Source organism: Carassius carassius, chromosome 37 (assembly GCF_963082965.1).
Source record: "Carassius carassius chromosome 37, fCarCar2.1, whole genome shotgun sequence".
Classification (NCBI taxonomy): Eukaryota; Metazoa; Chordata; class Actinopteri; order Cypriniformes; family Cyprinidae; genus Carassius; species Carassius carassius.
The window spans coordinates 22363330-22387859 of record NC_081791.1 but is presented as its reverse complement, the minus strand read 5'-3'; the positions used below and the strand labels follow the sequence as shown (position 1 = coordinate 22387859).

At 35.5% G+C, this 24530-nt stretch overlaps 1 protein-coding gene across 3 annotated transcripts in view; it reads right to left on the bottom strand.

The window, feature by feature from the left end:
* The window catches only part of chchd6a (coiled-coil-helix-coiled-coil-helix domain containing 6a), a 77754-nt gene that overhangs the window by 4378 nt on the left and 48846 nt on the right, over nucleotides 1–24530 (bottom strand). For all 3 annotated transcript variants that reach the window (XM_059528227.1, XM_059528226.1, XM_059528228.1), the window contains one exon: nucleotides 18629–18764. In XM_059528227.1, the coding sequence (XP_059384210.1) occupies nucleotides 18629–18764 (136 nt within the window). The remainder of the gene's footprint in view (nucleotides 1–18628; nucleotides 18765–24530) is intronic.

Here is a 24530-nt window from a genome sequence, read left to right as displayed (position 1 = left end):
ATTAACCGGTTAATGGCCATTTCAAATTTTTGATTCTGTTCACAACAATAAAATTTGATTTGGTTTCTGTTTCTGGTTCCGTTCTGTTCGTTTTCATTCCTTGAACCAGTTCAGAGCCTGATATTAATACAGTATATATTTATAATTATTATATATTTATTTTATATGCACACAAGTAAAAAAATTTTAAATGTAACACTATTTTAGAATAAAATAAAGTATACACATTTAAGCACATGAAATGTAGGGGTCACATCAATGCCCCAAACATAAAAACCCTCAAATACAGGCTCCATAAAGGAAGAGAGATACTTTAAATTCACTAAAGCACACTCTCTATAAGTAACACAACCTACATAAGCTGAGTATTACAAAGAAGCTGAACAGCTGTCACCTTACACAGCTTTTGCACAAGGCCACTGTCAGCTCAGCACGCTTGTATATGTTTCACTCCCTTATCGATTGAACGGTCTTTCCCTGTGGTCAAAAGCAGCCAAAGCCAGTGTTTGTGCAGAGAATCAAATTCTGATAACCCTTCTGAGGACCCTCCTTGATCAAAACAGGGAACTAACTGGTGGTGGAGGGGAGGCTGAACTAAGAGTGTAGGATATAGAAATAATTACAATAGGCCCAACACTGAGACTTTAGGAACACCAACCGCACGTGTGCTGTATTGACTTTTGGTTGATGGCAGTGTGGTAAGGAGTGGGTGTCATAAAAAAGGTTGAGAGCTGAGAAACGTATAACACAAATAAGACAGCTGATAGATCAATATCAAGGCTGTGACGGATTCCTCACAATGTACAATGCATGAAGGACGAATACTGGCAAGAAAGAAAGAGTCTGAGAGAGTGTATATAAGACAAGAGTGAGACTGATTTTAATTCTGCGTAACAAAAAACTGCCGCATGAGGCCAGAAAGGAAGATTAAATTGATTAAAGGAACTCTAATCAATGTAAGTAAAAAAAATCTAAGAACAAATCTACAATAGAATGTGTGTGTGTGTGTGTGTGCTCTTGTTTATATATATATATACATATAATTTCATATTAGATTTGAAAAGTTCAAGTGTAAAATAAAATAAAATATATTTAACATTTAGAATATTATGTATTATGCTATATATAGCATAATGAAAGCATATTATTATAATTATACAATAATTATAAAGCATAAAAGTAGTACTAAAAATATATGAAAGTATATCATGTTAAAGCATAAAGCATATTAAATTATAAATGAATTATATATGAATTATATATTGAATTTAAAGCATAATAAAAATATATATTTATAAAGAAATATAATAAAAATCACAGATACATTTTTATAAAGCATAATTTAAAAAAAGTATAATGTAAACCTTTGATTACAGTATGAATGTAGCTCCAGGGTTAACAAACGTGATCCAGCAACACCCAAATGTGAAAGTAGTTGGTGTTTGTTGGGGCATTGTGTACCTTTATAAACCTAAATAGTAAACTGGATGTCCATCAAAGAAAGTGATGTAACCTACAGAAAGAGTCGGGCTGATGTGAACTGCTGCCAGTGTATAGCACTCCTCTCTGAGGTGTTGTCTAAACTCCCCTTTTCCATTAAGGGCAGAGAGAGACAGCTGCTGTCGCTACGATGGCAAACAAGAGAGAAGCAGATGTAGAAGAACGATCAAACAAGACAAACAAACAAGGCCGAGAGGGAGCTCGACTCTGAACTCTGCAATGAGCAGAGTACATGAGGGGGAAAAAGGGAAAGAAATCGCCAGCAGCGACAGTGAGTTCAATCTAGGAGCAAGTTCTGCTGATTTTAACTTCCATTCGGATGTGCTGCTCTCTGATCTGTCTGCTCCTTTCATTTCAGCATCAGATAAATCACACACACAGGCAATCAGATATGCAAGAAGAAGTACTCCACAACACATCTGGCATAAAGCATGTCCTGAATAAGGCATTTAATGAGCCTGATAAGAGCTGATCAACCTCTTTCTCACTTTTCATTAGGCAGGAAGTTTCATTGGAGGTATGTAAATTTTTTTTCTAAAAAAAGAGCCAACCTGGACAAAATACTTTAAAGGCCTATTCAAATCGAATGTGAAACTAAAATGCAAAATGAATAGCCAACAAAAGGTCTATTCACACCAAAAGCATAACGAATATTCATCAGGCTAGATTAGAAGTAGGCTAAATTAACTCTCGTAAAAAATAGGTGGTGCTAATCAACAAAGAAATGGATCAGTTTCCACAAAAATATTAAGCCGCACAACTGTTTTCAGCATTGATCATAAGAAATGTTTCTTGAACAGCAAATAAGTAAATCAGAATGATTTTTAAAGAATAATGTGACACTGAAGACTGAAGTAATAGTCCTGAAAATTCAGACTTATTTCCAAAAAAAAAAAAAAATCTGAGCCAAAACCTTTAGATCGTAGTATAATAGATATTTCACCAATGTTTCGGTTTATGGCCATTGTTTCTGTTCTAAATCTTGTTCACAACAAACATTTGTTCTGTGCTTAGTGTGAATAGGCCTTAATGGCTGTTCGTACAACTGAAGCTGGCACTGAAGCAGATTGCACTCTCCAGAGCATCAGAACATGTGGAAGCCAGAAACAGACTCACACTTTATCTTTCAAACACAAGCACAATGTCAGTTACTTTCTTTCGCAAAGGTCAGGTGGGTTTCATGACCCCAAGCTCCCCGACCACTACATCATGTCTGGTGTGACAGGACATTGTGAGGAAGAACGATTATATGCATGACCTCTGCCCTTTTCATCTCTGGACATAAAGCTTGAAATGCACTTTGATCTAATGACATCATCATCATCCAAAAACAAACAAACATCTAAACAGAACAAAAAAACACACTTTCAAAATCTTTACAACATAACTATGAGGTACAAGAGGAAACTCAATATTACATTTCCAGCCTGCAGCACGTATCCAATATAAATTCACTCAATAAACAAGATGTATGGCACAAGGACCATATGAGTATATATAAAATAATTAATTTTAGATAAGTCAAATCCTTTATTGAAAAACAAAGATCCATCTTTAGGTGTTTCTTCAGCTAGAGCACATATGGACCTCTGAACTTTTAGAAATTAAACTCTCCGGAAATAAACTTTTTACACATCTACTTTCATTACCAATAATTTCACAGAGGACATATCAATCTAATGGGAATTATTTTATTACTTTTTCAAAACCATTTTCAACGATATGTAATTTCCATCACATCTCAAATGATGTATTGTTGCTAAAGATTTTCTGTTGTGCAAATTACACTTTTAACATGTCTGGAATTAAATGAACAACTCCTATGTACATAAGTCTAATGAACGTTATGTATCCTAAACTGTGTTACGTTTGTAACGTGGTAACGTTTAGGATAGCGATTGGGGTAATGATTGGGGGTATCCCAAACTTACTTATCTGAAAAAGTAACTCAGATATTTATTTGTAAATTTTAAAGTAATGCATTACTTTACCCCAAAAGTGAAATGAACACGCCTGAGGCTGAAGGGAATGTAAATTCACGCCTGTACCATAGAGGGCGCACCAATTTTAAGTTCGCACAGAACTTAAAGAATCTTTAAAATATGTCCGAGAGTTTTACACACCAGTCTGTTATTGTGGCGACATTTCCGTGCCCCTAAACATGACGAGATGCCGTCCACATTTTCTGCTTCGCGGAAATCATAGCACTGTATGCGTCAAGAACTGGGCTGACCGGGTACTCGGTACCACCGGTACTTAAAAGAAACCTGGTACCGTGACATTTTCATTTTTTTTGTACCGACTTGGTACCGAAGTACCGGGTCTTCTGACAACACTATTTACATGTGATATTTAACTTGATTTTTCCCAGGCCTGCTCTTCACTGACACATTTGAAAATAAGCAAAAATAAATTATGAAGGCACGTTAAAAAGGTTTTAATGTGACCATGTAACAAAAAAGTGAAATATATTAGATAAGAAAAACAAAATTATGACAAAATTGCCCATAAATTAAGTAACACCTCTTTTACGGTTTATGCAGAGGTTGCAAGATAAAATATAAAAAATAAAATAAATGTTTTGATTATATGTGCTATTATAATAAAACAAATTAATAAAAAATATGTAAAAAAAAAAAAAGTAATTAAGTAAACAAACAAATAAAAAATGCATTATGGGAAAACAATAGTTAAATTTGTATAGTATAGATTTCAGCTCCCCCCATCTGCATAGGTCTTTCTAAACCGGAGATCCATCATTTCAGTCACTTGACAGGCAATCTGGTACTCAAAGAACAAACTTCTTACCACCAGTTGTAGTAAGGAGGGGTGAAACAAGATAGAATACCAAAAACAAAATACCCCTGTATTAGTTGGATGATGGGAGCATTCACTTTTCACAAAATGCTTTTTCAAACGAGAAGCCATTTCTTCCATAAGAATAGTCTGGAACAAAATAAGCTTATTCTGAAAACAAAAAAGCAAACAAACCCCTATTTGTTGTAGGTAAAGAAACCCACAATTTGGTTGCTCTCCTTATGATGTCTGATGACAACTGTGAAAAAAAAGGTTTTCTTTGAAGCCAGTCCGTGGAGGTACTTCAAACCTGCCTTTGTGGATGGAGTGATGGCCGGTCCAAACAGTATTTTCTATTCCTCCTAACAGCTTCAATAGAATAAAACAGAGGAAAGAGCTTTTGGAGACCAGACAGACAAAGTGAACCGCCTTGTTCCGATGCCAAATGGGAAACAGCACACGGATGCTTTTGGGGTAACAAAGCAAGAAAGCCATTTCTAATGCACTTTTATCAAACCTGGACAGTGTTGAAAAAGAGAGTCGACTGCAGTGTTACTCAGTGAAATCCACACACACAAAAAAGAAGAGATTTTATAGTTCAAGTCTTGAAGCTGCTTTTTAGCAGAACAATGTCTGTCCAGTCGGTGGACTCAGGGTTATCAGAAGGAAGGCACAGTGGTGCAACTGCGGCTCTGCTGCAGAAAGGTCACATGAGCCATTGTGTTTCAGGTTCTTGGCCCCAGGTCCCCTGCTGACTGCAGCTTCAGGGCTTTGTGAGGATGTTCATAGGCCATGTGGCACGCCTGAGCCAAAATGAAGCCTTCAGAATAGGTTTGATATGCCGTTTGATAACACAAAGTGCAGACAATAGCGATAGAACGATTGGAGGGGGAAGCACAGAAGCAAGACACAAGAGAAGAAGTACAGATTGAAAGATGAATGGAGAATTACGGCTACAAAGACGGTTGAGCCAAGCATGTAGTCAGCCTTTCTTGATTTGATCTTTTTGTATTACAAGCACCGTGTATTGTCATATTTGGTTCCAATACCCTTCTACAGCAAAAAAACTGTAGGTGCAAATTGAATCTATTTTCGCAACAATGGCCTAACAACACACAAACTGCTGTAAAGATCTATCTCTAAGATATAAACCCTATCAAAGATTTGGATTTATGCAATTACACTGAATAGGGTCTAAAGCTTTCAAACTTCAAAAAAGACACATAAGTACAGAAAAATATAATAAAAGTGGTCCATACAACTTGCGAGCTACATTCCAAAGTCTTCTAAAGTCATACAATAGCTTTGTGTGGGAACAGACTGAAATTTAGGTTGTCGCCTGCTGAAAATCAACTCAACGCATTCATAAAAAATAAAAAAAAACCTATGGCATCATTTATTTTAAAGGGGAAGTCGTGGCTTGGTGGTTAGAGAGTCGGACTCCCAATCGAAGGGTTGTGGGTTCGAGTCCTGGGCCGGCAGAAATTGTGGGTGGGGGGAGTGCATGTACAGTTCTCTCACCACCTTCAATACCACGACTTAGGTGCCCTTGAGCAACGCATCAAACCCCCAACTGCTCCCCGGGCGCCGCAGCATAAATGGCTGCCCACTGCTCCGGGTGTGTGCTCACAGTGTGTGTGTGTGTGTTCACTGCTCTGTGTGTGTGCACTTCGGATGGGTTAAATGCAGAGCACAAATTCTAAGTATGGGTCACCATACTTGGCTGAATGTCACTTCACTTCACTTTTATAAATACATTTATGTCATACTAAGCATGCTTCAAATCCATTAACATTTATTGACATATCTCTTATTGACATATCTCCTATTTCCTTTCTCCTATTTCCTTACTGCACAGTGCACATTAATATTATGCCTAAAAAGTGTTTTAATATCACTGTTAATAAGGATTGTATGACCTCTGTGTAATATCAATCTTTAAATGCAAGCTCTTTAAAGTGGACCTGAAATATACTTGCAATAGTTCCACTTTAGCACAATCAGCTATACTTCAGTTTATCTTAAGTTGGACTTCAGCGCTACTTTCGTACAATTAAAGTGCATATAGCAGAAAAATAGCTGTTCCAATTTAGCAAAATTTTATTATACCAGTTTAGTACACCAAAAGTACAGATGCCGGATATTTATTATTAAGCACATAAATATGTTAATGTATTTGTAGTATACTAAGCACAAAAATGCATTTCAAATACATTTTAGTTTTTTGTTTTTCACTAGGGCAGAATGATGAATCACTTGATCCAGTTAACAAAGTAATCTGAATGATTAGTTCAGACTGAATCAGATTAGACTGAATCAGTTCTTAAATTAAACACAAATATTTAGTCACAGTGGTTATCAGCTCACAGGATGGTATGGTATGATCAGTAAAAACAAACAACAACAACAAAAAAATAATAAAAAATTCAAATTTCCGTCTGTTTCTCACCTAAATCTATCATGATTTCAAAACATTTTGAAATCTATGATTTTTTTTTGTCCATTTTGAAGTTTCAATGGATAGCTTGTCCAAAAGTGAAAATTTGGCTATGAATCACACCACTTGATTCATATGGATTTCTTGTAAATGAAATCCAGGAACTGGTATAATAGACTGAAATCTCAAAGATTTCATTAGGGTATTTAATTGAATTCTTTGTGTCTGGGTGAACTAACCCTTTAGAAATTCCTTATTCATTTTAATGCATGGAAGAAAAAAAACTATATTTGTTATACGCTCAAAAATAATTCACACAAGTTTGGAACATGTTTGTGCAGTGGTGATTTTTCATCACATTATTGCTGAAGAAACATGCACAATAAGACCAAGAATATCCCAAAATTATGAAAATGATGTTATTTTTTACTCGCCCTCATGTTATTCCAAACCTATATGACTTTCTTTGAAACCCACTGACTTTCATTTACCTAAGTCACATTTAAAATGACATGAGAGCGAATAAATGATGACAGTTTTCATTTTTAGGTAAACTTTAACTTTATGAAAGTGAACATGGTCAATTTTAAGGGTCATGTTAAAATACACACAATGAACATCCACACCTCGGGTTCTACGACAGATAAAAATGGCAAAACAGACATTAAATACACCTCTCTGCTTTTGTGAATCCTTGATCATCATGGGTAAGAAGCAGTAATGTAGTCGTAATCCCTTTAGCCAACAGACAGCAGCCAGTAAAGCACTGCAGCTTCTAAAACCCATTTGAGTGTTTCTTCAGCCTATAGATCCACATGTTCAGCTAATCAACAACACAGCCACTTATCTTAGTTAGTTTCCCCAAAGACGAAAGATTACAATGAATTTTAATGTACTCTTTTCTACAGCTTTGATAAAAGCAGAATGCCTTAAATGAAGGAGAGCCGTTACTCCACGCATATATGTTGCGTTTCCAGGCCCGAATATATTAACAGGTATAATTGGGTCCCCGTAGCAGTGCACCTTTTTGAAGTAAAGGCTTTCAGAAATGGCAAGGCAATGGTCTCTGTCGTATAAATTACAACACTGCGCAAATCAGTTTTCTAGTTCACCAACCCCCCCCACACACACACACGTTTCTGTAGACGCACAAATAAAAATTAAATAAAGAAAAAGCCCCTCCATCCATTTCCCTCAAGGTCTTTCTCAATGTGGCCACGTGAAGCTTTTCGAGCCATTACCGCAAACAAGATAATCCTCGCCATCTATTATATTGTGTAAATGTGCTGCTGGAACAATAAGTTTGTTCTGAACTCAAACCACTTTAGCCTGGCACTTTCGGAAAACTTTTCAAATCTGTGCCGCCAACAAACTCGCCATTATACTTGATGTTGTTTGCCAATGCGAGCTCTATTATTTCAGGACACAAAAGGAGGAGAGAAAGGGAAGCGGCTGCAAAAAAGAAAGATAATGGTGTTCGCTTTGATTGGTTCCTTCTTACACAGGCAGACCGAGGATCAATTCACTTTTTGAAAAGAGGGGAAGGTTGTTTACAACGAAGGACCTGCAGCAATATGAAAATGAAATCAATAATCCCACTGTGAAGAATGGATGGATGCAGGCTCGAGGCGTCTGGTCTTACATGAGAAAGGGCCAAAAAAATGAAAGGCAGAGATTGGGAATTATAAGCCTTGTGCCTGCCATCGAGTACCGAGGTATATATTTTTTAGCAGGACTGTAAAAGTTGATGTATGTGATTAGTTAAACAGGTTTTATTTTTTATAACATTTTATTTTGTGTGATTTCCCTGATTAGAAATTAATTCAAAAATTGTTATATTTTTATGTGCAGCTGTTGTGTAACATGCACAAAAGGAGAAACTCCCAGTCAAAGCCGAAGACGGTCACATCTGAGTTATCTGCCTTTAACTTGAGGGATTTGAATAAGGCTATGAGGAGCTCTTCATGCCATCGGTCATGCTTTAATAAGCCGCGGCAGAGTTATGGGTGATTAACAGGTTGCTGTGCATGGATTTTCACATTCTGTAATAAGGGCTTTGGAGGACGCGACGGTCCATAGGGACAACGCCTCATTGCGTACCTTGCAGATGTAACAACAATCAGACTTCATTAAACAACTCCAAAATTCATGCTACTTGCTTTCTCGATAAATGTTCACGGTCTCATCATTGGTGCAAGTAATTCCCCCCCAAAAATCTTTACTAAACCCATCATTTATTCATCCTCACATCATTCAAAATAGGTGAGTTTCCTTCTTCAGTTGGATTATTTCTATGGTAATTTAGGAACTTTTTGGAGGTCACTGTATGGAAGAGTCCATTACCTTGTCAATTACTGCTCCATAAAAGTCAAACCAGAATCAATCATTGCACAACTCTAAACACACTGGGAAAAGTTGCTCTGCCAATCAAATTCAAGTACTGGAACTGGGTCTGTTGTATAATTACAGTTTTAATCAGTCACAACATTCAAAATGTTCAATGTTTTTTGCAGTTAACATTGTAGTTATAAACGGAACAAAAATTCAGTATTTTTTTTTGTTTTTAGAACTTAACAAGGGACATTGGACTGTCCAATGATTCGGTACAGAAAACAAAACAACTACATTGTCCTAAAAAAAGCTAAGCAGACAATGTATTGGTCTGCACAGATCACACACACACAATAGAAGGATTAATTTAATTTGAAATGTCTGCTACAGAGTAATTTAATGCTCTATTTATTTGAACACCCTCTTAGGTGATGCTCGATTGATGATTTGTTTATGGACCCTGGAGTCAACGGCAGTCGCTGCATTTGTGTCTTGCTCAACATCCAAATAAATAAACTGCCATGCAATATTCCAGCAGCACTTGATCTGAGTACTCGCATTAACACACACAGCTCTGAGTTGGCACAGCCGGGGTCATGGGAAGACCTCAAAGCACCTGGCAGAAGTTGCTTTCAGCCAATCGAATAAAAAAGGTGGCATCTCTGGGCCTCACTGGAGAAATGCAGCAATACACTCTGTGATCTGACTCAAGTGTGTCTGTAGAAACTGTATTTATGCACATTTCTAACATAGCTATACCTTTGGGGAAAATCTGCTTAAAAATGCTCCCTGATGTTAGCCAAGCATCTGATTTTGAGAAGAAAAATAAATAAATAAAGCAAGAAGCTACAAGATGTGCTAATCAATGTGCATTACATTGATTTTACCACAATTAAGAGTGTTGTTAGGTACAATACAAAGCAGCCTTGAGTAGCATATTGCTTTAATATAACAAAAGCAAAAGCAATCTAATAAAACAAACCAATGTTAAATTAATTAAATGCAATAATAATAGTAATAATAATTCAACATTAAATAATTTACAATTAATTTATTTAAAAAGTTTGTGTTTTATTAAAGTATTATAATATTATTACTATTAAATATAACAAATTATATATATATATATATATATATATATATATATATATATAAAAAGATAACTATTTAATCAGTAGAAGTTTTATTTATTCTTATGTTAAAGAATAAATAAATAAGCAAACAAAGCAGCAATACTGTTCAAGGTTTTTTTATTTTACTGTTCCCTTCGCGCTGAGAGGAATAAGTCATAATTCACCACAAGAAGACGCACTGAGAGGGATAAGCTTTGGATTACCTCAGAAAAAAGAATGAATTTAGTTTTTTTTAAATTAACACGTGTGTATATATATATATATATATATATAAGGGGTGTAACGGTTCACAAAATTCACGGTTCGGTTCGATACAATACACTGGTGTCACGGTTCGGTTCGGTACGGTTCAGTATGTTTTAGATACAGCAAAAAGAAAAAATTGGCAGTTAAATTTCCTTGATTTAAAATTTTTTTTTTATTAAAACTAACAAAGTGTTTTTTACATTGAACAATGATGGAGCTATTCTTTACCCATCTTCTATGGTGTTTTCTTAGCAGCATACTGTATAAAACAAAAAAAGCTCCTTATAAATAAAAAAATGAAAATGTTATATTATTGTAGTAGTTATGAACAAATACAAAGATGTAACTTTTTATATGTAACTCTATAACTCTTTATATTGAGTGTGTTTTTACTCAATTGGTTCTCTATAGGGCTTATGTTTTTTGGAACAAAGCAGGAATTACGGTCTGTCTGAAATGGGCTTGTGAAGGAATATTGTAATGGGGCTCAATTACATTAAGCATGTTCTTAAAACCTACGTTTTCCACTACAGAGTAAGGCGCTCGCTCACTCAGTACGGGCTGAAGGCTCGTTGCAAAATGGCCAATGCGTTTAACAGACCAGAAATAGAAGATCCTCCAATAACCAACAGGTCTGGTGTTTGGGTGCACTTTGGATTCACTGTAAGCTATAATGGTGATGATAGAAGGAATGGTAAATAGTAAGGTCTCATATCCACGGCTATAACGTAAATGTACCAATCGCCGTGGTGATGTCTTTTGCCCTGTTTGAATCCACTGGCAATGTCTGTCTAAATGCTGCGGGGATAATTTTTTTCTTGTATGTTTCTCATTTTTTTCATCTTTACCCAGATACTGACACACTAAGGTGATGTCGGCGTAAATGAGTTGACATGTTTCAAGTATTCCCGCTGGTGTTTTTTTTTTTTTTGTATTCCCGCTGATGTACCCTAGATGCAACATATCCTTGTTTTTTTATCCACCACTCTCTTGCCATCACCATTATAGCTTACAGGGAATCCAAAGTGCACCCAAACACCAGATCTGTTGGTTATTGGAGGATCTTCTATTTCTGGTCTGTTAAATGCATTGGCCATTTTGCAAACGAGCCTTCAGCGTGTATTACTGAGTGAGCGAGCGCCTGACTGAGTAGCCTAACATAAACATATAAGTTGGTGTTTTTTTCTTCTTCGGGGGTGTCAGGGGCGTTGCCTGTTACGTCGTTTGGGTCATTGGGCTACCTTGTTGAACGCATATTATATTTCACAATTTTTTTTTATTTTTTACAAATATAATTAATTAGTCCAACGAACCTTTCGGTCCATAATGCGTACCGCGTACCGAACCGAAAGCCTCGTACCGAACGGTTCAATACGAATACGCGTACCGTTACACACCTAATATATATATATATATATATACACACACACACACACACACACACACACACACACACACACACACATATATATATATATATATATATATATATATATATATATATATATATATATATATATATAGTCAGTATAGAAATTAAAACTTTTATTGAGCACACAAGTGATGATAAATATAGTAATCATGTTACAAACGATGCTGTTCTTCTGAACTTTCTATTCATCAAAAAAATCGGAAAAAATTATTCTCCACTCTTTTCAACATTAACATATATATATATATATATTTTTTTTTTTTTTTTTTTTTTTTTTTGAGTAGCAAATCAGAATATTAGAAGGATTTCTGAAGGATCATGTGACTGGAGTGATGATGCAAGAGATTCAGCTTTGATTGTTCCTAATAAACTGTTTAACTTCACTCGCAAGTGAATCTCAAGTTATTTTGTGGGATAATTAAATATATTCTAAATAAACTACAAATATAAACATATACACATTTATTTTGTCCTCACATTCCTTCTTGAAACTCTTCCCTCTCAGTCACAAACCTGACTGAAAGGCTCATCATGCAGCTCATTATGCGGTTCTTTGTCTTCTCAGGTGTAAATCACAATAATATTCATGGTCAATTACTACTAATAGTAGAATTAGTAGTAATAATAATACATATAATTATCATATAACTGCTGTTTTTACGTGTAATTTTTTTAGTATAATATTATAACTTAATATAAATATTTGTATTATCAGTCATTTAAATATTAGTGGTTTATATCTTATTATAATTATTATATAAGCCAGTGGTGCCCAACCCTGCTCCCGGTGATCGACTGTCCTGCAAAGTTTAGCTCTTATCCTAATCAAACACACCTGAAGCAACTAATTAAAAATTAGTTAAAAATTAAAGGCAGGTGTGTTTGATTAGGGTTGGAGCCAAAATTTGCAGGACAGTCGATCGCCAGGAGCAGGGTTGGGCACCCCTGATATAAGCTGTATTATGGTTTGGGTTAGAGTTAGTTTGTTATAAATTACAATTTGGAAAAAATAATAGAGTTCTAGGGTAAAAGTCTAAAATAATAAGTCTCTAGAAGTCCTGATCAAGAGATAATTACTCACATGAAAATAATTTAAACTATGTTGCAGCAGCAACAATCATTGAGTAGAGTACCCCGCAATCTCTCGCATTCCTCTACCTATATTCACTATATTTATAATATCTCAGAGCTCATATGAATGTTGATGTAATTCTATATGTGGACAGGCACTCTGAAACATCTGTTACAAGAGCACGCACTGGCCTGAACTGTCATATACACTTCAACACGCACACACACACACATGGGGCATTAGCCCTTGAGCCTGCAGTGATGCTGATGGCAGAGCTGGGGCTTTGGGGGCAAATTTAGTGCTGGGAGAAACAGCATTAAAAGTTTTGGGCAGCCTCTCAAAAAGTTCAGCCTTGACACAACAGCCCCTGCCGCCCCACATTATCAATCCAGCACCAGACACGCAGGGCTAACTAGCCTATTCCCTTCTCCCACTCTCCTTCTCTTCCCTTCCATCGTTGCTTTTTTTTATATCCCTTCTATATCTCCTTCCCTCCATCTCTCCTTCAGCAGCCGTTCACGAGCCTCTCTCTCTCTTCTTCCTTTCCTCTGTGCAAGGTAGCTCAAAACATCAATCACCATCAAAGTCGTGTGTCTAGCCCTGTCCGTAAATGAGCGGAAGATCCCGGAGCAGGCTGGAGCGTGTAGGATGGAGGAATCAGCCAATCTTGGAGTCATTATCCCAGACAATGCCCAGGGAAGCGTAGGTGCCCCCTCAGACGGAGTATGCAGGGTTTACTCCCGGCACAAATGGATCGCTCGGCACTCACTCCTTTTCTCCGTCTCCCTTCATTCCAGGGCATGCAGCCTTCCCAAAGTGAAGTGTGTCAAGCGCAAGAGAGAGTTTCTCTAATAAGGGCTTCTATAGCTTCAAACAGCTGTATGGGAACTGCTATGATGAGAAGGTTTGGCTTTGATCTATGCTTAAAATTAGGATGAGAAAAACTACATATTTACAAAATTGACTAGTTGGTGGGTTGCCTGGAAATCTAGTCGGCTAATCAGTCGTCGCTAATCACATTTGGCATTTTTAAGCACTGGAAAATTAGGCTGGTTCATTACCACTTAATACATGAAAAACATATTTAAATTAAATAAGTAGAAGAACAAAAACAATTAGGCTGAATTTAAATCACGATTAAAAGTGATAATTGTTTACTTTGAACATATGGATATATTATACTCAAACATTTTATATTTAGCTATAACTTTTCTCTTGGGATCAAGGCTTAAAAACAGTAGTTCCACAACAATTCAAAAAATTGGGGTCAGACAGTTTTTTTTTTTTTCTTGATCAAAAATACAGTAAAACCGTAATAATGCGTTCAACTTTTGTATTAATTTTACGAAAATTCTATTATTAAAAATAATAATACTACATTAAACTATTTCCAAAGAAGTAGTTTTAATCTTGTTGTTAAATTAGTTTTAATAATAATAATAATAATAATAACAACATTATTACTATTAAGTATAATACTTTATTAAAAGTAGTAGCAGCAGCAAAAAAGTATACATTCAATTTTTATTTAATTTTTTAATACATTTAATATAAATATGATTATTATTAGTACTAATTTAAACATTAGCAGTTCATATTTTATTTCAGTTATTATTAAGTCTTAAAGCACTGAAAAATTTGGCTGTTTCATTTCCACTAAATATAAGAAATATATACATTTGTACACATATGCATTTTATACGTAGCTATAACTTGTTTTCTTACAATTAAGACTTAAAAACAGTAGCTCTACGACCAGGGAGATGTCTTAGATCTTCTTTTAATGAACTGCTGGCAGTTCCAAGAGCTAGATATAAAAAAAGGAGATCATTTGCAGTGAGGGCTCCAAAACTATGGAATAGTTTGCCAGTGGATATTAGTTCATCTCAATGTGTGTCTGTTTTTTTACATTTCGATTGAAAACATACCTGTATAGATGTGCTTCTAATATTTTGTGATTTGTTTTTTGTTGCTGTGTATCTTTTTTGCTTCATCATATATTGTGTATTGCTCTTTATAAATGTATCTTTTATGACTGTGTTTTTATATTGGGTAAATCACATTGTGCGTTGTAGCTTTAAAGGTGCCATATAAATGAAATGTTACTTGCGTTCAAAAGATTGGGGAGCAATTTCTGTTTTTTATTTTAATGTGAAAATAAATAAAAATTACAAAAATTAAAAATGTTTTATGTTTTATATATATATATATATATATATATATATTTATTTATTTATTTAATAATTTCTTCCTACAATGACAAAGCCAAATTTAGCAGGCACATGATCCTTCAGAAATCATTCTAACAGAATGATTTAATGCTGAATTTATATATATATATATATATATATATATATATATATATATATATATATATATATATATATATATATATATATATATATATAAATATATATATATATATATCTACACACACACACACACGCACACACAGATATATACATGTCGTCTTATTATTAATTTTATTACAATTGTACTGCATTTTACAAGAATCTGCATTTTCAAGGATTCTCTGATAAATATGTTCAAAAGAACCGTATTTATTTTGAATCTTTTGTAAAATTTTAAATGTTTATACTTTCAATTTAAAGAACAAGAACCTCTACATCTGACCCCAAGCTCATTAAACGTATATGTAAATATGTTTCCTTGTACTAAACCCATATTTAGTCGAAATCATTGTTCAATTGCTGGAGTCTAATTAAACGCAACTCAATTATAACAAGGTTGACTGTGTTATATTTCACACCTCTAGCAAGCAACGTCTGTTCTATAATACTGACAGGTAACAAGTGCTGTGCTAAGAAAAATATTATCTAGAGGTGACTCACCTCAGCAAATGTTACTTATAGTATAATCTGACATTCTGTCATTTAACTGAATTATTCACTCAAAAAAGAGAAACCTCTCATCACATACTCACCTCATGTTATTAATAACCTGTTGTAGTTAGCATTTTCTGTAAACATAAGATGATATTTTATGTTTTTATACATAGAATGCCATAATAAGAAACCAAAGCTTTCTGTGAGGAAAAGACTGAATTGAAGTAATTAAAATCACTGAAAAAAAATAAATAATTTCCAATTTTGGTCAATGGCTCAATTCCTTAACCTCACACTTTTTTATAGTCAATTTTGAGGTCATGATCAACCAATATTTTTTTTTTATTTTTTTTTTTTTATACACTCTTGCCTCTGGCCCACAAAGTGAACAAATATCCTGAGGCTTTGTGCACATAAGAGAACGATGTTCGATTAGCCAAACGAATACCATTGATCTGGATTTTGTGTTTACCACCTCCTGCTTTTGTAGTAACAGCTATTCCCTGCTTATGTGAAAAGTTGGACAAAGACGCAGCATGAAACTGCACACACACAAAATTGCTTGATCAAACTGCACTGAAAACCCTTTTATGAACATTCTCAATTCAGAAAGACTCAAGGAGAGAAGAAAAACAAAAAACTGGCCAGACATCAAGGACGTTTTCAACTCGTATTGAGTACCAGTGCTGCTAAGTAATAGCAATTAAACAGAGTCGACACTTGCATTCAACAGTTACAATACAGCACGGGTGAGTGGAGGTGAGGGGAATGAGGAAGTGAGAGCGATAACCCGCCGGCAGCAGCACCCCACACACCAGATCCACATCCTGGTACTGCGAGTCGTTGCCATAGCAGTGATTATCACACACTCCTTGAGTGCAGTGTGTACTAGTGAACCAGCATCCCATCCACACACACACACACACACACACACTCTCTTTCTTTCTCTCTCCCTCTTTCCTTTGACTGGGGGTGTGATGGAGTGGAGCCATTATTCTGCTGTTGCCTGGCTACAACTGAACTTTAAAAGTAAAACTCCAAGAGAATTAACACTTTGAAAAGGACACCTTTACCTACAGCGATGCAGCAAGGGTGCGCGGACCGACAAGAAACAATGCAGTGACTGTAAAGTCTGAGAAAAAAGACCGGCGACTGGAACCCAGGTTTTTATTTTTAACAGGATAGTTCACCCATGACATCACTGACTCACCCGGATGTCTTCATACCGAACCTGTATGGTTTTATTCTACTGTAGAACACACACAAATGAAGGATGTGAAAATCAGCATACTTTAAAGAATATTTGGGTCCAATGAAAAACAATATTTTTCAAAATATCTTCTTTTGTGTTCCACAGAAGAGGAAAAAAACATGCAGGTTTGGAACAACATGACAGTTATTATGATTACAAATTTTGTTGAATATTTGAGTTCAAATATTAATGTTAATCAATGTTTCTGTGTCAGTAACAATTAAAATTTTCCAGTCTCTCTTTCTGATCTTTAGGAGGTGTTCACCTGACAGCGATTTATAACAAAATAACTAGAAAGTGACTCACTTTCAACGAGGTTTGAGGCGACATGAGCTACAGACCACTGGCGAGAGATTAACTCTATGCAAATGTGCCGCAATTCAGTGTGGATGCCAATGGGCATTTACATTTTTATTTATGCATTTGGCAGACGCGTTTATCCAAAGTGACTTGCAGTGCATTCAAGGGATAAATTTCATCAGTTTTTGTGTCCCCAATGAATTAAATCCATGATCTTGGTGTTTCTAGTGCCATGATCTACCAATAGGGCTTCAGGAATGCCTATTACCAATGGAAACTTTTTTTATGTTACTGTAAAAACCGTAATTAATATTCAATAATATTCAAATTCAAATTTTTTTTCTCCATTAGAGCACACAAATTCTCAATAGTTTAGGTAAACAGATCATAGAAATTTTGATGAAATTAACAACGCCGAAAATGTAAAAACTAAACATAAGTTACAAAGCATTCAAATAATTATGAACATTCATATTTAAAATTGATCTGTTAAGCATACATTTTTTAAAAATACTATAATAGTATTTTTCCTTATTGGGAAAATGGTTAGAGAGTCGGACTCGCAATCGAAAGGTTGTGAGTTCGAGTCTCGGGCCGGCAGGAATTGTAGGTGGGGGGAGTGCATGTACAGTGCTCACTTCACCCTCAATACCACGACTTAGGTGCCCTTGAGCAACGCATCAAACCCCCAACTGCTCCCCGGGCGCCGCAGCATAAAAATGGCTGCCCACTGCTCCGGGTGTGTGTTCACAGTGTGTGTGTGTGTTCACTGCTCTGTGTGTGTGCACTTCGGATGGGTTAAATGCAGAGCACGAATTCGGAGTATGGGTCACCATACTTGGCTGAATGTCACGTCACTTTCACTGTCACTTTCACTTTCAACAAAAAATAGACAAATATTATATAATACTCAAATAATTGTGAATATCATGAACATTTGATTAATATTTCATTATATATATATATATATATATATATATATATATATATATTCACATTTCAAAAAACAATTGATTACCTTTTCATATAAATATATTACATTTTTAAACTAAAGTAATTATAAAGCATGTTAGTGCTATATTTATATTTTTTTTTATTAGTATTTCATATAAGAAATAAAATTAAAAAAAAAAAAAAATTCAATGTCTATTTGACAAGTATGTTGAACTAACATTTTGACATTACAGTACATAAATGAATTTTTACTGTGCCCCTAAGAGTTTAACCAAGGTTACAAATGCTGCTACACAAAAACATTACTCCTAAATCTTATGGTTTCTTACCTTCTTAGCTGCATTGATGCACTGCATGTACTCTTTGGCCAGATCTGAGCACTGAAGTGTCTGCTCACGGTTCTCTCTATAACAGTTCAGGATCTGAGCTTGCAGGTTTGAACACACCGGCTCCACGTTACGTGGCCTGTGAAAAAGGTCAAAGGTCAGCGAGAGGGAACCATGCAGGCAGTGTTCATCTAAATTCATCTAACTGCAAAAGCAGAGGGATATTGTTGTACACATCATGCATGCATTGATGATAAATATTTTATATGAAGTGCAACCAAAAAACAGACTCGGCTGTAAAATACATTTCCTTTCCTCCCTCCCTCCCTCCCTCCCTCCCCCAATTCCGCTCTTCCTGTGGATAGTTTAGTAGAATGAATGAATACGGGAGACAGGTTAAACTGAATTACCGGCAGAGTGGATATTCATTAATAACACCAGTGTCAAGAGTGGCAGTGACTAGAACAACTATGATAAATAACCCAGCGAGTGGGAAGGAAGTGGAGGGGGTGAAAAGACCCAACAAACTCCCCGGTACATTTGTACAGTAGACCCTGCAGGCAAAAAAGAGCCACAAATAATCTGTCATTCATCCTCACTTCAGACAAATACCTTCACTCAAACTAATAACGCGAATCCGAATGACCATTGTTGAAATGCCTGTTTAAATGACGGTTATTGACTCAGATAATGAATGTGCTGAGATCTGTGCAAGAAATTTTTACTAAAAGCCAAAAATGAATGTTTATACAGCAATATACTCAATCATGCTAATCATTCTCAGAGTCAATTTGAAAGCTAAAGTATTGTCAGTTTTTTTTTTTTAATGCAAGTTTGGGTTTGGATACTGCACAAAAAGGTTTAATAAAGAGATTTATCCATAGCTAATCAAGCTGGTTGTCAAGTTAACAAAAGATTGACTAACTAGTTCTCAAATCAAACTTATAATGCACAAAATAAGACTGTAGAACACATTGTATAACTAATTATTACAATTACTGAATCAGATCATGCAATAAAAAAAAAATAAATAAAAATAAAATATTTTACTTATTTAAAAAAGTAAAAATGTTAGATTTATATAGTCAAACAGCCAAATTTACAATAGTTCTAACAACGTCACACCAAACTAATAGCATGCAATCATTCTGCATTTGTTAAAATGTTAAATGACTGTCTCTGATAAAGTATATTCTGTACATACTCTAAACCAATAATACAAAACTATATACAAAAATAATGTTTTTATTTGCGCAATTACCTTTACTAAAAAGCATAATCTAAAACAATTAAACAAACAAAAAAACAATTAGCTTTCATTTTCATTGTTTCTATTACCCAATCAAGTCATTTATACAAATATCAAATATCTCTAATAATATATGTTGCATTCAAATACAAACATATCTAAAGCAATACCAATAAATTTAAACTTTAAAAGAGTGAGGTACTTCGGCTTCACACCACAAAAAAAATGTATTGACTACTGATGGCTTGACTGATAAAATGGATAATGTTTGTGGAAAAGTACTGTATCTTTGTTCAAAACATATCCTAAACCAACAAAACGGGGCTTTATAGTGCAATTTATCCAATCAAACTAATAACTTTTGCCGTCAAGCTGGCGAAAACTTGGCTAGTCAGGTGTTATGTCGAATATCACTGGACTGATTAAGCTAAGTGAATCCCTGCATCCACCTCCAGCCTCACTGCAAATGCCGCTTTCAGACGATCGCCTGACATCCTTCTTAATTGAAAGGCGATTTAAAGGCTCAATCTGGCTTAGGTTTCACTTGCAAGTTCAATTAAATCATCAACAATTGCCATCATTCTGACGCAGAGTACAGATAAGCCAATCCGTCGATCCCTTTTCAAGCAGGGTTGTGGGTCTTATCGTCATTTGGGAAAACCAGACGTGGCCGAAAACAGAAGGGCGAAGGAAATAAACTTCCATCAATAGCACATCTGCACACGTTAGAGGGCCGCCATTTATCAGATCCTGTATTTTTTTTTTTTTTTTTTTTATCAGCCGCCTAAACCGTTTTTTGTTTTAATTACCCCATGAAAGGAAGAACAACTACTGTAGTCACATTCTTTGCTCCGGCAGATAAGAAACTCTCCTTTAATTTAAAATAAACTGCCTTCATCAGGAATGGCAAAGGCTTCTGATAGAGCAGAGGATTTTATTAAAGCAGTCTGAAGCAGAAAATTGGCTTGCTCAAACCCGGGCTGAACTGAATTGTACCAAATTGAAGGTGAGGTCTTTAATAAAAATATTAGCTGAGCTGCTTACGAACTCCTCTGCTTTGAAGAGCACAAGCCGTGCCTGTTTAAGGGACGCTCATTTCCTCATTTCACATCTGTAAATAAATAACAGTGCTTAAAGATTAAATGCTAATTACCAGAATTTTGTCTATTATTTGTAATCTCCTTAACGAAGCAGAGTGCTACAGAACAAAGTGCGACTTCAGAAACCTTTCCGAGGCGGAAACGCACAAAGCGCAATTCAAAAATATGGAAATGAAATGCAAAGAAAAAAGCAACTACAAAAGATTAAATTAGCTTAAAACACATTCTGTGTGTAGGAGCATGTGCTCGTAACTTGAAGAGACAAGCTCATTATTCTGATGCTAAGGAGCCACGCTAGCTGAAAATTGGTAGATACCAAGGACTGCACCGAGGTTTAGCTTCCGCTCGCTCTTTAATTATTTCCAATCAGCTCTCGTTGATAAGAGAAAACAAGACTTTGGAATTACCGCACTATGGAAATCTCTGCAAGCAGCGACTCGGATTACCGTCTGAATGCTTGGGAAAGTGAGATAAACAAATAATAGCTAGAGGAGAACACAAAATCAAACTTGATATAACACGTAGGTCACGAGGCTTTATCAGCTCAGAGCTCGGCTCGACATGTTTTCTGAACTGAGGGTCTAAAATTAACTAGATTAGACCTCCGTTGCCTTGACCTCGCTCGAGCTCAGCTGGCAGATGAGAACCTCGTCTTATCTCGTCGACTCTCCTTCCAGGGGCTCGCTTGCACTCTGACAGCTTTTCAATTGACTGAGCACGGGCTTCCTCTCCTCCTCAACCACATCCCTCCACTCTCCTGTCCAATCTCACCTGTAGGGGCCGGCATTTTTCTGCAGCGATGGGCCCCACTTAAACTTGACAGGGTGAGAGGAGGATGGGAGAACGAAAGAGATAGAGAGAGAGAGAGAGAGAGAGAGAGAGAGAGAGAGAGAAAAGAGGAGAGATAGGCTTGGACGGGTTCTGACAAAGCTGATAATTACTTCCATGGCCGGGTCTGCATTTGCTAGACCGGCGGGCTAGAGTTCTGCACCTCTCTCCGGGGTAACGGTCTCTGAAGGGCTGAGGAGTCACTTCTCTCGCCTCTAGTCAATCAGCGCATGGAGCTCAACAGTCATGCGCGCTTCCATAACCTTCGGCCTGCCGCGTGGAGACAGGTGTAGAGAGGAGATGTTACTCTGGTGTGACAAGGTGAGCGGTTGTTGGATGCAGGAGCTGTCTGACACGTCCTCAAGGCAGGAGGTCACAAAGCAACCGTTCAGAACTCTGCTAATACATCCGCACTTTAATTCAACTTTCGGTACAACTGAAATTCTCCATTAACCACTCCTACATATATACATACAGTGCCGCCCACTAATATTGGCACCCTTGGTAAATATGAGCAAAGGTTGCTGTGAAAATAAATCTGCATTGTTTATCCTTTTGACCTTTCATTCAAAAACTTTTTAACAAAATTCTAACCTTTCATTGAAGTAAAACAATGGAAAGTGGGGGAAACTCACATTATGAAATGTTTTCTCTAGTTCACGTTAGCCAAAGTTATTGGCACCTATTGTTATTGCTCAGTGACACATTTTTGTGTTGATTTTGCTTTGGGTCATTATCTTAAAGGAAGATCCAAACATGGTCCATTATAAAAAAATGTTATATGTTGGTATTTCATAAAATCCATTATGTCATGGGGGATTTTCAATGCTTTAGCTCTTTTCTTACATCCACTTTCTATTTTGTGAAGCTCAACAATCTTGTTTTAGAATTAAACATCAAAAAGATAAATTATGCAGATTTATTTTAACAGCCGCCGTTGCTCATATTTACCAAGGACGCCAATATTAGTGGGCGGCACTGTTTATATGTATGTGTGTGTGTGTGTGTGTGTGTGTTTGTACAAGAAATGTCAAACGACGACCACTGCATACTTGACTTCATTGCATGATATGCAAATCAAGTAATCTTACTAATTTTTCATCAATATTTGGTAATAAAAGCTCCAAAGGTATAATATTTCAGACGAAAAGTAATAATAAACATTTAATAATAAAATATAACTTTCTTAATATTGCATGAAATTTATAAAGTAAAAAAAATAATAATATTATTGACATAGAATAATATTTATTTTTATTTACAATTTAATATTTTATAATATGCATTGTGAAAAACAAGCAAAAAAAATAGGAAAGGTAAATAACTAACTAAATAAATACAAAAAGACGAAACAGAAAAAAAATATATAATGCACACATCACCAGTCAAAACATTTATGATTTTTTTTTTTAAGAATTATCTTCTGCTTACCAAGCTTGCATTCATTTGATTCAAAATACAGCAAAAGCAGTAATATTGTGGAAAAAAAAATTATATTTAAAATTACTGCTTTTCTATTGGAATATACTGTATTTTAAAATGTAATTTATTCCTTTGATCAAAGCTAAATTTTCAGCATATATATTTTTTAAAGCAGTTTGTGTTGGTATCCTAATATTAATCTCCCGTTCCTGTGGCAAAGTGGTAGAGCATTGTGTTAGCAGTGCAAAAGGTTGCAGGTTCAGTTCCCAAGGAACACACATACTGGTAAAAAAAAAAAATTTAATAATAATAATAATATTAATTTAATAATATTTTTTATATATTTTTTTTATATATATTATCTATAAATATATATATATATATTATCTATAAATATAAATATATATATATATATATATATATATATATATATATATATATATATATATATATACACACACACTAAATGCTTTCGATAAAAGCGTCTGCTAATAAATGTAATGTTAATTTAAGTCTTACAAAATACAAGGTTAAACCTAGCATTCTACATCAAGATGGTTAATTTATGTTTATTTAAATTGGGGAAAATGTATAACAGGTTTTTTTTTTTTTGGTAATGCCAATCACCGCTGAGATTAATGGGAACTAAAAACTAGTCTACATTAAAACGTCTGTACGGCAATAAGAATATATTGTAAACATGGTTACCAAGCAATTTTTATTATGTAAATACTTTTATAAGATTTCTTTTTTGGGATGGAACCATTCAGTTAAAGCCCAGATCTTACTAGGTAACATCACCCCCAATTACAGAGGAAAGGGTTCAGATAAAAGTCTAAAATTCCTATGCAAAACTCTCAAAGCAAAGCAACTGCAAGTAGTACATAAATTACCCATGATGACAATGACTCATCATGGTCAAAGAAAGTTCTTCATTTATCTGAATAAATGAAGCGAGGAGAGCATGATGAGAAGAGAATGCCACAAGCCAATTATCATCAAAATTCAAACCAGAAACCTCTGGAACGTGTGAATAAAATAACGTTTGAATAAAATATGGGGGGGGGGGGGGGCTTATAAACATGCACTGTGCTGTGGCTGTGCTAAAGCAAGACTCATGACCCACAGTCTAGTCGTCCCACACTTCCACCCACCCTTCCAGCCAACAGCTCCTCTAATGAGGGCCTTTCCTCTGAGAGACCGCAAACAACATCCCTCGCAAAAGAAAAAAAGAACAACAAATGCTTGGCTAAGGCTATATAATTGGCTGCCATAGAGCAGGGAAGTTTACTGGGAAGGGAGACCA